A 15,481-nucleotide genomic window follows, 5' to 3' on the forward strand; every position below is an offset into this window, starting at 1 on the left:
GAAGTCGATGTAGAGTGAAGGTTTCAGTTTGTCCTTGAATAAACACTACAGCTCCCCAAGAGCCAAGTTCAGTTCCCATGTCTTGCTTCAAAACATTACAACGGGGAATATTTTTTTCTGTTTCTTTGTTGTCCAAGGCTAAATATTTTCTGTATAATTTGACAGTATATTTTTGCTCTTAGGTGGGCCCGTTCATGTACGCCCGTGCTTGTGTACTGTACCTTTCTACCCCCCCCAAAAAAAGAATAGGGCTCCCCAAAAGCCACGCTGTAATTCAAACACGGGAATTTACCATGAATGTTTTTTCAGTAAATATATTGAACATTGAATGACAACAGTCTTTCCATTAAGATGTCCAGATGATTAAAATGTTATTCCTTAATTTAGCGCATTGATTTCAAAAGTGGCAGACAAAATAAAAAAAAAACTAGAATGATTAGGCACAACTGATGCGAAAGAGGCAGGCGGGCTACCTGCCATCTGGTATGAATGGGTGAAAGACATGTAGTGTTAAAGCGCTTCGACTGGTTGGAAGACTGGAAAGGCCTCAGAGCCCCAAAGCTCAGACAGCCTGTGTGCCTACCTCCCCATCAGGTGGTTGCGTTCCCTGTTCCCTTGTCAGCTTGTCATTGTGCCATCAGAGTTGTTGTGCTTCAATGCCCCCTATTGCATCTCTTCGCCATCCATGACCCCCCCCCCCCCCCCAAGATGGACCCAAGACTGGGTTGGTGCTACCTCTGTACCTGTTTCTCGCTTGCTCAGGAGGAAGTGTACTTAAAAACCACAAATACGACCTAAAGGTGCTCCTTGAGGAAGAACTCTCTCAACCTTATACCCGGGCTTTTCCAGGCTGCAGGACAGCGAATGGGTATTCTTCTGCCTCATCGCTCTAAACCCTGAGAGGCGACATCGTCAACAAGCTTCAACTGTCTGTGTTCGGTCCACAGATGGAACTCATGCAGCATGTCATGAGGGCACAGGAGTCACCACGGTCTGGATCTGCCTCCTCCCGTCCTTCTCCTTCTGGCCAGGCTTCAAACTGTGTGAGAGAGGGACGAGTTCATCACCCGCCTTTTTTGACCTCTTTGCTACGCGGATATCACTCAGGCTGTTGTGCTGACTAATGCTGTGTTCAATGTGTTCGAGACAAAGACTCAAGGCGACTCGAATGGAGCGACGCGAAAACGCGAAATTTGCCTGACGCTGTGTCTTTAAAGCCTATCAGCGTTGAGATGCCTTTACTGTCATCGATGACGTTCTGCCGTTTTTGAATCAGGAGTGTTGATGGAGCTGCTACAATGTTAGCATAGCCCTGCACCGATGATCGGAGCTCCATTTGGGAAAACAAGTATTTTAAGTTGTTTACTTTTCATCATCTGAACCTCAGCGGGAACACGGAAGGGAAACCCATCTGATTCAACGTTCTTCTTTTCTTTTTAACTGATTGAAGGACACAGCTGACATGTCGAGGGTGTGTTTGCCTCAACTTGCCACTAGTTAACTCCTCATCACACGTCAAAGAAATGGATTCCCTGGTGAGACAGAATCATTCACCAAATAGGCTCCTTCTCTCTTTTCATCAAGATGGGAGGTGTCTGTTTACCTCCCCCATCACCCTTTCCTGGTCATTACGTCAGAGAGGAAGAACTTGTAAGTTTAACTTGCAGCAGGTTTCAGACGCAGCAGTCCTCTAACACACTCATCTTATTTACCTGACAGCGTTGAGAGCCCAGGGGGTTTGAACCTCACCGCTTTGTGACGCACACTCTGTTTTCTTTCTCCGCCACAGCCCGTGATGAACCATGAGAGATTAGATAGGATGACTCTCTCTCACACACTTCCCTGCTGGGACGTCTCTATCCACCATTACCTCGCCTGGCTAAAGACGTGCAACATGCTTTTTCCAGGACTAAGTGGATTTTCAATCCAATTTTCAGCCCAATTGGTGACATTACTTCAGAGGGCTTTTGCAATCTGTACAACATACATCATCTCCTCTAGACTATCAGAGTGCATCATCTAATCACAGAGGTAGTACACCCATAGAGGCATAAATAAAGAAATGGTTCGGCAGCAGACATGCTCTCTCTCGCATTGTCAGAACTAACTCTGCAAAAACTCTTTCCTCATATCCTCATATCAGGGAGTCGGTGCAAAATATAATGTATTTCTCTCTCTCTATATGTGTGTGTGTGTGTTTGTCAGTGATGGATTCTGTGCATGGAGAAGATGTCAGATAGTTCCATACATAGGCTACACTATCCACCGTAGCCAGGAATAGAATAAAGGATGACGGTAAACAGTGAAACTGTTATTTCTGTGTCTAGTAAGAATTGAATGAGAATAAAAGAAGGAAGGGTAATACTGTGGGACCAAACTTTGCTTGTAAAACTTTGGCTGTTTTTCTGTCTCCTTGTCATTGCAGGCAAGAAGAACTCAATCCTGATGCACAAAGTTCAGCATGATCTGAACTCGGGTGTTTTCAACAACCACGAGAACGAGATGATCCAGGAGATAGTTAAATATGATCGGGAGATGGTTCAGCAAGTTGATGTGCCACGACCGCGGGCCATGTCCATGTCATCTCCTCTCCACGGTGGGATCTTTAATTCTCCAGGTTCCTCCACCCTTCCCCAGAATTCAGCAATTGGCACTCTGCAGCAGGCCGTAGCCATGAACTTTTGTGCCCCCATGCAAGGGAACTCGATGGGAGCGGGGAACCTGCAGTCCCCCAGGATGGTGAGGAGATTCCAGGTGATGGAGAGTGTGTCCAGCCCTGTTTCAGCCTCTCCACTGCAGTCTCAGTTCCTTGCTTCTGGTGCCTTTGCTCCCGTCCTGTCCAGCCCTCCTGTCCAGAGTCCGCTGGCACTTGGAGGACGGTCTTTCCAGTATGGATCCGGTGCCCTGGCTGGTCCCACCTCAGGCTCCCAGCTTTCTCTAGCCCAGCAGCACATGGCCAGCCCTGCACACCGGCCCAGCACACATAAGAGTACTCACTCCTTGCAAATGGGCAGTTTGAGCCAAGACGCCAGGGCACTGTCAGCCTCTCAGCCGTCACTGCCTCATGAGGGGGCGCAACCAGGTGCCCCTAGTCCCCCCCAGTCTACACGAGTCTCCTCCACTTCCATTGGACCCCCTCAGATCCCATCAGGTCACACAGGCTCCCGGAGCGCTATACCACATATGGTGGTACTGCCCCATCAGATGTCTGTGGGGGCCTTCCCCGTTGGGTCCCTGCCTGGTCCTGTGCAGGGTTTTGGGGCTGGTGCAGGGCTGGCAGTAGGGGGTGCAGGAACAGGTCTGGGGGACTCGGGACTACCCAAGAAAGACTCTATAGTGAGCCTTCCTGAGACGGACAACATCAAAATCAGATCCAGGCTATCCTCAAACTTGTGATCTTAATTAAACTCCTGTGGGGGAGTGACTCAGCGAGGGGCTTGACTGCAGGAACACGGGGGGGGATTTCTGCTCTTTCTCCTAAAGTTCCTCTTCTCTCTCCACTCCAGTTTGACTATCCGAATGTATGAACGCTGAGTGAGTGACAGCAGGGAGAAGACTGTTCTCACATAAAGTCTGTATGGTGACTTTTGAAACTGCAGCATTGAGATGTTTCTACTCACAGGAATAGTAGTTGCACAGTAGTGGTAAAGTAGCATCTCCAACTCCTTTATTTACTGTGTTTTAGTCAACAACATATGGGCATATCTATAACTCATCAACCCTGTTTCCAGTAGCAAAAGGCAGCAAGAAAAGCCAGAAAAGAAACAGATATTCTTTGGTTGGTGTCGACTAAACCAGATCTAAAAGACGAGTAAATACATAGAAATAGGTGACCAGAGAGTCGGCTCCAGTTGGATTGTAGAGTTGCTCGTGTCTGCTGGATGTGTAAGTAGCCGTTTCTTTGGTAACTCGTCTGCCACAACAACTTGATGAAGTAATTATATGTCGGGGCTGTCAGCTTGTGTTTTGTTTACGTTGCCCCAAGTGGCCAAAAACTAATTAATGCAGCTTCAAGATTCACGAGTTAATAACAAGATCCAATAAAAGTATACCTGACGAAAAGACACTTCTACTTAACAGCAGATGTGATGTCTGAATTAAGGGGTTTAGTCACGCGAGTAGTAACATCCGACACTTTGTGAAAAGTATTCTATTGTATCTTTAGAAATTATAATTCACTGCCAGGTAATTACAAAGAATTTTGTACGACTCAAAAAAATGTAAATCCATTCAAACACACAAAATCAAAATCATTTATAAATGCATTCTTTTCTAACCCAGAATCCCACATTTCTTGTAGCAGCAGTTTGGGCAACGTGTCACTATGCCAAAAAGTCACACAGATGAGGAAACTTCACCTTAATGTAAACGCTGCAGCTTTGATCAACAGCCGAGGTACCTTGCAGGATGTATATTGCTGTGTGCCTCTGTCATCAATGCCGCGATAAGAGTCCATCGGATACCGCTGGTTTGTGTCCAAAAGCGTTGCAAAAAAGGGAACCTTTTCTCCCGGACATGTCGTTCCATTCACCTCGTCTCATTAATGCCTGCACCATTACTGGGTAATGAGAGTGGGAATTGGAATCCCTCGGGTCTGTTTGGGACTATTAATATTCTCCTTCGATTGGATTTCATTATTCATTGCCAGTGATGAGTTCCTCCTCCGTGATCGTTTTGCATTTTAATGTTGTTTTACTTTCAGTTCCTGCGTTGTCACTGCGTTATCCACCTTGAGAGTTCTGGATGGGACAGAGTTGAAGGTTTGTAAGTATTTTTATACAGTGTTTTTGAGGTCTGTTGTGTTTTTGTTTCATGCCCCGTGGAACCTATTTGGATCCTCGGAAATAATTAGTATAGAGGCTCGTTATGAGAATAGTGTTTTACTGAACTTCACGTTGTGTCGTGGAGTTATTACTCTCTTAGGACAAGAAATGCATTTCGTGACAAACTAAGTATGTAGACGTTTTTTACTTCATTAGAAGGCCCACAATACAGGAAGACGGGATGAAATGCGGCAGTAGCTAAACCTTAATCACAAGCAGATAATAATAACTGAAGTGCAATGATCCTTAACAACCACACCATTTCAATAAATGCTGACGAATGAACAGAGTGAAACCAAAGTTACATTTTTTTGTATGCAAGTGTTTCAAAATGTCAAGATGTGAATGACTTGTCAGCGACTGATTCATCGTCACTAACTCAACGTACCAATCAGAGTAGTACACTAAACATATTCAGTCATATTCAGTCCTGTTGTATCCTTGAGGTGTTGATGGAGATGCAATATTTGACCTTTGGATTCAATATTTGACCTTTGGATTCATTTTGTTTATTAGTTTGAAGTCTGTTTTAGGAAGAACTTAAACAGATGTTCAATTTATATCTGCGCTCTTTGCTTACAATGACTTGAGTGACATGGTTGTTATTTCTGTGTGTAGACGTCATGTAAACCAGACTATTTATTTATTTAGCCTAGTTTACTGTAACTGTAGACATACGGAAAATGGAATATCTTTTTAATCTTTGACGAAATGCATATTTATCATCTGGTTTGAACAGATATTACTTGATCATATAATTAAAGCAGAACAAAACAGTTTGCATTACAACAGATGTATCACTTCTTTTCCTACAGTCGCTCACAGTACCGCCCACCGTCTGTATAATCCTGTGCCAGTTGCTGTGAGGTCTGCATGGTTTTTTTCTATTGTGTATGTTTTATTTGTTTATTTATTAATCTAATCTCACACTCCAGTCCATTTGCAAGTCCTGGTGCTTTGACCAACGCTGCTTTCTGACTTTTTCCCCCTTTTATGTCTAATTAGCATGTTGCCCAAAACTCTGTAAATGCACTTTTCTCTCTTTTTGCGACTTTACAAACATATTTAGTGTTATGTAAATGTTACAACACCGCAGCTGTTTAACATTCTTAGTACACCTTCCATGCTTTGGGAGGGATGGCGTCTGTACCACACGCACACACACACACATGCGGCAACAACAACATCCACTGAAGTATTTGTGTTTGCCAAGTTGTGAACTTTCAAAATGCTTTTTTTCAAAGATTTTCTTCATGGATCCTAATTTTTCCTGTTGCCAATGCTACAGCTTCTCCAGAGTTCAAACTTTATTCCATCCCAACGTGTCTTTGGGTTCATCAGTGACGGTAAAGCACAGAGATTCAGAGTGTAAGGGCTGCTCATTTGGATTGAGCAAAGATGTGATTTTTGGTCTCTAACTCACACAAGTGCATTCATGCTCGGGAGTGCAGATGAATTCTCTCTTACTGACGAATAACGACACGTACAGAAACACTGAAAAGACAGATTTTTTTTTAATACTAGTTGTTTCTGTATTTAAAAACAGCGATCATTCGGAACTAGTTTGTCATGTCCTTTACATCCCTGCTTTTTGTTGGCCGAACTCTTTCTTGCTTTCTTCATCAGATCCCAGACCTGTAAGTGACATTCAATAATACAGTGACCGAGTACAAAGCTAACAACAATTCCAAAACCAAATCATACCGAAGCACTACAGGCAAGATAATGTACACTGAGGTTTTTAACGGTAATCATGATTTCCCTTGAATCAAACGGGCAATCTCAGGCAGTCGCTGTTTGTGCAATCAGACGATAACTGTGCAATAGATGGGTTTCTGTGTGAAGGATCAGATTTTCTTTTACTGAGCCACGCTACCGTCGTCACATCCCATTACATGTACTGTGCATACCTAGTGCCTAGCATATATACTGTAGTCTCCGCATACATGGACAATATTCTTTGTGTATGTGGCTGTAAAAAATGAAAGCAAGCTCCTCACAATACAAACATCGCTCTCACTTAAATGAGTTGGCATATTGGAAAAGCACAAAAAGATCATGGTAATTTTGCATATTCTTGATGGAAGCAAAACCTCAATGCAATAAAGGAACGTGATGGTGAATGTCTCTGCTTTCTGTTAGTCATGACATGATGTGTCAAAGTTATCATGGCCTCTGAATCTTTGTTATTGATTGTTTACATTTAATATCATCTGATTATCTGCCTGATTATCAATGTAAGAAATACCCTTCAAACGCAGTAAAAGATTGCAATATTACTTGTGTGGTACATTGGATTCATATGTTGAGTGTTTAAATGCTTTGATTATGAAATGTGACATTTTTCAAAGCCTTCGTATAGTTGTTCATATTTTAGAATGCAACTGGTTATATCTTAATAAAAAAGCCTTTAAAAACGTCTTAATGTTATTGTATTGTATGGCATAAAAAATCCATAATATAGTATAGCGTCATAATAAAGTACGCCATATAATGTAATTAAAAAACTATTTTATGACTTGTTTTTGTTAGGGCATACAGTGCTATGATTTGTAAATTGTCTTTCATGACATGCTATGACTTTTTTAAATGTTTATGGCAAAAAGTGCTACGACTTTAAAAAAAACGTATTTATGACATAAATGACATTTCAGTAACATTTTAATGTCATGCTGTACTAAAACCTTTTATGGTATACTTTGCATTGACTTATTATATATAGTATATAGATATATATATATATGTATATAGAGTATAGAATGTCATAAAAAAGTGTAATAAGTAAAAAGTCAAAAGATAGTATGCCATTGAAAGTAATTAAAAAAGCAAAATATAGTATAGCAAACAGTCATAGTATAGAATGTCAAATTTAAAATAAAGTATGTTGAGATTTTATTTTTTTTAAAGTCACAGTACAGAATCCCATGAAGTCTTTAAAAAGTCATATTTTAGTAAGCCATAAAAATCAGTGTAGTAAGTCCTTAAAATGTAATAATATAGTATGTCCAAATAAAGACAGTATGCAAAGTAAAAATGTTAAATAAGAAATCATAATATAGCATGTTATAAGTCATAGTCATAGTATGCCATAAAAAAAAATTGTAAGTTATGAAAAGGTCAGAAATAGTCAAAGGATAGTATGTCATTAAAAAGACAAAGTATAGTACGGCGAAAAATAAAAAAGGTCATAGTATAGTTACTATACTATGACCTTTTTTGACATAGTATAGTAACTATGACTTCTTAAGACTTTCTTCGACATAGTATGTCGAAAGAAGTATATTGAAAAAAGTCATAGTATGGTATGTCGAAGTTTTTTAAAGTTATAGTATAGTACTATATGTCAAAAAAGTCAGAAAAAAGTACTACGGTATATAATAATTATAACTATGCAGTAAAGGAAACACTTTACAGCCAAACAGCCAAAACCTCAAGATAGAGATTTAAACAAATAGTTGTTTTTTTTCTTTAATATCTGGCTTAGTTTTAATGATCAAATAGTATTCAAATAATCGATAAGTCTGCTGATGAGGCATTCCAAGAGTGCCATTTTGTCCAAGTTGCAGGTCAGGCTGCAGACACAGCTGGGACTGATGTCTCAAAAGGAGAAACTGAAAATACATCAAACGCTTGTTGAGTGAGTCGCCATAAAAAGGCTTAAATGCAGATGCCGCTCTTTATTTAGTACTTTCTGGATATAATTTAATGGCTATTTCACCACAGTAAAAGTTCAAAGCTCGACAGAGCTATACATCTCCTCCGAATAAATAATCAAAAGAAATATTTTCACATCAAAAAGAAACGCATATTTTATAGATTTAAACATCTAAAGGGAGGCCCTCTTTAAAAAAACACTTCGACACCTTTCTTCTAATCAGGTCCAGTTCACTGAAGCAGCGCTGCATCAGGCACCAGATGTGTGTGCACTGTGTGTGTTTGATGGTTGTTAATCAACCCATCACTACCTGTCAGTCAGAATAAAGGTCAAACAAAGGAAACTCACACACACACACACACACACACACACTGCACCACCTGTCTCTCGCTCCCTCTCCACGGCGCTCCCTCCTGCTTCCTCTCCCCTCCTGCTGACAGGGAACTCTGGCCCCACTTGCTCCCTCCCCGACCGTCTGTACACTCCGCTCCCCTGCTAGAGCTGCTGAGTGCCGGCCACTCGTGACGCCACGGGGCAGCAGATAGGCCGGGATGAACCTGGCAGGGAAATCAAAGTGCTCTCAGTGAGAGTGAGTGGTCTAGCTATCGAAGAGTGGCTTCAAGCTCTGGCATGCCTGGCAGATAACGGCCGACACCTCCCTGACCCCTCTCTGATGTTCCTGTGGCTGGAAGAAAGAGCTGGTTATGTACGCAGGTGTGGTGTCATTCAGAAACACACAGTGCAGTCACATATCATACCAGCAAACATTTAATTCAAACGTAATATAAATCTGGCAATATTCCACACCGTCTGTCGTGCAAAATAATCACTTTTTAATGTCTATTTCTGGCAGGGGCGTCGTTAGGCCTAGTTTAGGGGGGCTGAAGCCCCCCTAAAATGTTCTTCAGCCCCCCCAAATAATTTGGCATTATTGGCTTTAAAAAAAAGAAAAAATTCTTTTTTTTTGGTGATGTCATTAAATTAAACTATTGTTTCTCACATGGACAAGTTATTTATAACTCTAACATGCTACATATGTGCGTGCGTTCTGGTTTGTATGTTTTCTCCCCCTTCAAATTACAATCCAATACGCATCATCATACTTAACGATATAAAGTTGACACCGTCAGGTCCATTCTCCATCCATTGTGTGTGGTCCCTTTAAGAATTAGGATTTGGGAGTGATGCGGATATTCTTTATTTGAGAAAAGTTCATATTTGTGTTGTCAAATTTCACTATGACCCTCAAATTCTGTCTCTTGTGTTATCATATACTGAATGCAAGCAAAACTACAGAGCAAAATCACCCTCTGATTGAACCAATCTATGAACTGTCTGAAACAATGGATATCCGCTGCCCCAAATATGCCACTCCCCTTGGGGCTAAGCTCTTTGAATCCTAGAAACGCCCCTGATTTCTGGTCATGGTGGGCTTGAGCCTATCCCAGCATGCTTTGCGTGTCAGTCAGGGAAACACCCCCGAACCCCCGCTATAACACAGATAAGAGGGACACTCACCTTTACACTTATGAGCAATTTCAAGTCATCTAGTAGGACTGTTGGCAGAAAGCAGACCACCTGAATGACTTCACACAGAAACAGAATGATGTGACACTGGCTGTTACCCACCATGCAGGAAGGGACTTCTTTTATTAGCTTGAGCAGCAAAGTGTCAAATGTCTACTGAAGCTTAGTGATGTGAACAGACAGTGATTTTTTATTGTTTTCACCTTGTGAGTGTGTGTGTGTGTGTGTGTCATCAAGGCAAAAATGTGGTCCTGGAGACACGTACTGTATCAGGAACTACCTGAGAAATGGTTTTCCGTACTTTGCCAGGTGATAATAGGTTAATAGGTTTGTGGACTGATTTTTTTGATGATGGTGTCACAACCCTGTAAGATGCAGTTAAAACACTTTACAGGTGTGTGGAGTTGAGATCAAAAGGAGGGCAGAGTTTAAAGGTGGGTGGGGTGCGAGCAAGGGCGCCGGATGAAGGGGGGGGGGGGGGTTATGGAAGTAGGGAAGGGACAGATTTGGCAGCTGGTGAAATCCAATTGCAAGATAATCTCTAGTTTAAAAATATGTTTGGAAAACCGGAGCATGAAGCTTCTTGACCTTAGAAATAATAGCTTGTTTGAATTTTAAATTAAGGTCCACTTACAGTACCTGTTATGGAGGATTATGGCCATCAGTGCTCGTGTTTTCCAGAGATTTCAGCTGCATCCCCAGTCTTCATCAGCAGCAAACAACTCAGCAAAATATCTGTGGATGAAGGCAGTTGAAAGCTCTAGAAAAAGCTAGTACATGGACTTACAACTTGTTTGAAATCTATTCAAATTGCCAGATACATCACATATTAGCTCCTGTTAAAATTAACATAACCTTTGCTTAGCCTACACTACAGTAATCATTTTAATCAAAGGAGAACAAGAGAACAAGTCTAATTAAACAAAACTGCACTTTTTACTGTGGCATAAAATTATAGCCCACAAACCACTTCCTCAAATCTAAAAAATTGAGGTCAGACAGAGACAGTGAAGAACTAAAACATCCTGTCTGCTGTAAATCTGTCTACCTTAAATATTATGAGAGACTGAATTTAAATTAGATGCACGTCAAGAGAATTTTTAACTGCACTGCTTTGGACTTGAAGCCTCAATCAGTCAATAAGCACATTTATGATGGCTGGCATGTCATAGATGTTCAGTTGAAAATGAATGCAACAAAAACAAGGACAGGAGACATCAACATATAGAGGCCAATCTCAGTGGGCTCAAAGGGGATTCCCATTATTTTAAAGGAAGTCAATAATCACATTTTCTTCTCTCTCTCGTCAGAACTGCATCACCTTTGCACTCTAGATTTCCCCACCCAAACACAGAATCATCATCAAAACAACACGTTAATCTCTGGAGACGACTCGTAATGGAAAGTATCGTGGCTATTTCCTGCTACAAGCTGTGCTCCATTACGCTCCGATCTAACAGCAGACATCCTTGGAATCACCCCAGAGAAACTGAGACAGGCCCATCAAGCCTCTGCTGTAAGGACATCTTCAATATCCGGTTCACTCCCTCGGACAAAGTCAACGGTAGTTTACGCCGAAAACACGCACGTCATCACAATTGTTTTTGTGTGTTCCCTGAACTGCCCCTCTGCACTAACACTGCTACATGTTCTGCCATTTTATATGATGTACTGCCGGTATTTTAGAGCTAATTCAGAGCTGCCACAGAGTCCCAGCTATTGATTGAGACACTTAAACCCTCAGCACCCATGAATCCCCCATGAATCCCCCCCCCCATGACGACTCCTTAGTATGGAGCTCAGCTCATGTAGTGTAGCACTTTTTTTATTTCTCAGCCGTGCGTCAGAGGTTAAGTTGTGAAATGTTATAGGCCTATGTGTTAAGTATGTGAGATCCTGAGAGCTCTGCCCTTGAAAACAGGCCTTAAAGAGCCGAGGGGAGACACGCTGGGCCGACGCCTGCTGGAGGAAGACCTTGGCATTTAGATGGTGGCAGGTTCAGTGTAAACTTTACAAAAAGTGAAAGAGTCGCTTCTTCAGCTGAGGGGAGAAAAAGAAGGTTAAATAAAATGGAAATTATGGTTTTTAAGGGTGATGTGAAATACTTTCTTTTACTTTCTTCTTGAGAATTACACAAGAAGATCGATATCGCTGTCATGTCTACAGTAAATGTGACACTAGCTTAGCTTAGCATTAAAGGCCTGCACACACTGGGAATTAAAACGGCTAATGAGATGAAGAAACACAATCGGAGGATCTGGAGCCAAAAATAATGAATGTGAATCTTCCTCTTTAAGTTCAACTTTGGTGAACAGTAACAATAATTTGCAAAGTTGACAAACGGCACCAAACCTTCAAGGTGACAGAGAGCATGAGTCCACAATAGAGGAAGCTATCAGAACCGTGCAACTGTTCTACAAAAGAACAATGGTTTGCAGACAGTTACAAGACAATTTATGGTATAAATATGTTGAATCTTTTGAATAATCTGTGTCAAATTCATCGTCCCCTTAGCTATGCTAACGAGCTATGCCAACAGTCAGTTAGCAAGTTTCAGACCAGCATTTGAGTTACACAGTCAGCTAGCCAGGCAAGCTAGCTATTTACCTCTGCTAAGCTAAGCTGCTACTTGCTTCATATTTAGAATATACAATTCAAAGTTGTAATTTCTTACCTAACTCTCTGCAACAAAGCAAAAGGCGCATTTCCCAGCCTGTTAAACTACTCTTTTAATACACAAAACAAAAGTTTTAGTTTTCTGGTGCTGTTAAAGGTCGGCTTTCATTTGAAATGTCTGTAAACAAGAAAGGAAACCAGGTTATATTATCAATACTAATCATGTGAGAAACACAAACCTTTCATTTTCAAACGTTTACATTAACACACTGTGTGTTTGTGATTATACCTGTAAATTCAAAGAAGAGTTCACTGTAAAGTCATTATGCGATTGCTCATATTTTTTCTTCCAAAATAGTAAAACAACTGATGAAAGTCGCAAGTCACGCCTCGTGCCCGTCATAAAATACGAGGAGCATCTCCATGTGTGTCGCGCCATGCAAATCCTCTGAAAACCTACAGTCTAATCAGCACACTAGAGATTATTTCCATTTCATTACATTGCCACTCAGCCAGCTTTGTTTGGCTGAGTCTACGTTTGCCTTTGAACATCAACGGCACCTTTTGTCTGAAACTGCTGTAACGTTTCCAGCAATGATCAGATAGCACTTCTGCTATTTTTACTTCTAGTTGCGGCACTGGCCCAGAAAAATAAGATCCGAGTTGATTAGCGAAGCCTGCGAACCCTTTGTGGTGCATCTAAAAGGACGCCTTCATCTCACGACACACAATAGAACTGAAATATGCAGATATTACTAAATAACAGGCTCTCATTCATCCTTTTTAAGCACACCAAGAATACCAGCTATTTCTTTGAACCACTGAATGAACAAGGAGACATTTTAAGATACTTTTATTTTAGGGCAATTGTCAGGTGCTTAGTCACTCCGAGAAGGTGAGAATCAAGAGTGCAACGGGACACAATGCAGGCTGAGATCTCCTTGACTCACCCTTTTCCCATTCCTCTGAGAGTCCTGTATCCCACCATGTCAGTGTGTGTCTCATTTCCTCTCAACCGTCTCTTCTCCAGACAATGCTTAAATATTGTGTCAGAGAGCATCCTGTCATCCAGTAAGTGACGGGCTCGATGATCGGGTGGGATAGTCGCAGAGGTAGGTCTTCGCAGTCACACACACACACACACACACACACACACACACACACACACACACACACACACACACACACACACACACACACACACACACACACACACACACACACACACGCACACATTATAAGAGGTGCTTTTCACTGATTGAAGTCTTAACATTCCCATCCGGTGCTGATTCCCTCATCATTTCGCCTGGATGAGTATCCCGTCCTCCCGTCCTCCCGTCCTCCCTTCCCTCAGCCCACTAGTCAGTTAATCAGGCGAGTTCACAGTGTGTTAGCACTCTCCAGCAGCTCCAGCAGCTCCAGCCAGCCTGCGGACCAGGAGGCGGCAGGGCGCAGCCGGATCAATGTCCTGATGTCTGAGGGAGAGAAAGCCAGCAGAGACCCGGGGGCCTGCAGCGTCCCTCCCTGCTGGACTCTGTCAATTCCACTCATCTCCCTCCGCTGACTCGGACCTCATGAGTCTCTCAGCTGAAGAAATAAGTGGACTCTTTCACCCGCTGGAGATCAAAATCACCTAGAGAGGCAAGAGGCGAGGTGTGAGAGCAGGTTTAAGTCTGTGGACAGTAGTTACAGAAAGTAAAAGAGTCAATACATAAAAAGTTTGAAGTGATGTTGGAACTAGAGGAAGACCGACAGACCATGACCATCAACACTGTCACTGAGAAAGAAGATGCACTTTTGTAAGGTTTCAATTCATGTGAACTCTTGAAAATGAATCTCATGTTGATTTAATCTGATACAAAATGCATTTTTGACAATTTGATTAATCTTCTATTTGTTCATTCTTTAATGTGGTTAATGATTAAATTAAGGAAACTGCTAAGAACTGTAGGATGTTTGTAGGATGTAGTTTGTTCTGAGATATAGTCCAGGGAAAAGACTCTTGAACTGTAATATTAATCTTGGCTCTGGGATGAGGCCCTGTCCTCTTTGCCTCTGTGACAGCAGACGACAGCAGCAGAAGCTGAAGCCTGAATTATTGAGGAAAGGCCATGAAAACTTTAAGAAGAAGAACATTATGTCGATATGAAAGCTTAAAGTAATATACTGAGTAACCAACAGTAATATTTAGGTTACTTGTCAAAACTGTTAATATGCTTATTAATATACAGCCAGGAGCTCCAAACTTTAATCTAATCCAAACAGTATGAGGTTGTACTTTCTATCTTGTATTTTTATGAAGTTACTGTGTTTTGTGTAAGAATATTATGTAATCATGGTATCACACATACAGACCATGATGACATACTGTACTGCATTGTGTGATAAAGAGTAGTTTTTCTTACCTTACCTTCTTCATATAAAAAAATACCAAAGTAAAAATGTTGGTATTCAAAAGAGAAAAGACATGAACTTAAAGCTTGCACTACTCTAACTTCCTTATCGTCATTAAAGTCAGACCCTCGCTGTTGAAACACAGTAATGGCTTTAAGTTATTCAGTGAGCTCTCCAGACCTTGTTCTCCCTCACTGTGGTCGTAGATGCACCTGATTCATCTGAACTCCTGCTGGATTAAACACAGTGAAACCCGATTCACTTTATAACAACTTCAGGATCCTTCATAGCGAAGATTATAGTCGATTTTAGTCTATGGAGAGTCATACTGAACAGTGAGCACCGGTAAACACAAGGACACACAGGCAGCCCACAGGAGCCCACCTGACTGGTCTCAGCCGCATAAGCTGATTATGCAGAGGAGGGACACAATTAACAGTAATCAATTTATACAACCCAGCTGTCG

At 41.6% G+C, this 15,481-nt stretch overlaps 2 protein-coding genes across 5 annotated transcripts in view; one reads left to right on the forward strand and one right to left on the reverse strand.

Moving 5' to 3' along the window:
- Nucleotides 1-4,024, forward strand: part of hcn2b (hyperpolarization activated cyclic nucleotide-gated potassium channel 2b) — a 38,807-nt gene extending 34,783 nt beyond the window's left edge. The window contains exon 9 of the mRNA XM_076087588.1: nt 2,426-4,024. Within this exon, the coding sequence (XP_075943703.1) occupies nt 2,426-3,396 (971 nt within the window). The 3' untranslated portion in view covers nt 3,397-4,024. The remainder of the gene's footprint in view (nt 1-2,425) is intronic.
- Nucleotides 4,025-13,457: 9,433 nt separating this feature from the next.
- polrmt (polymerase (RNA) mitochondrial (DNA directed)) overlaps nt 13,458-15,481 on the reverse strand; it is a 43,960-nt gene continuing 41,936 nt past the window's right edge. For 2 of the 4 annotated variants that reach the window (XM_076087598.1, XM_076087595.1), the window contains one exon: nt 13,458-14,254. In XM_076087598.1, the coding sequence (XP_075943713.1) occupies nt 14,205-14,254 (50 nt within the window). In that variant the 3' untranslated portion in view covers nt 13,458-14,204. The other 2 variants (XM_076087597.1, XM_076087596.1) reach the window with 2 other exon arrangements.

The sequence above is a fragment of the Anarhichas minor genome, unplaced genomic scaffold, assembly GCF_050575085.1.
Source record: "Anarhichas minor isolate MPS153535 unplaced genomic scaffold, ASM5057508v1 ptg000010l, whole genome shotgun sequence".
NCBI lineage: Eukaryota > Metazoa > Chordata > Actinopteri > Perciformes > Anarhichadidae > Anarhichas > Anarhichas minor.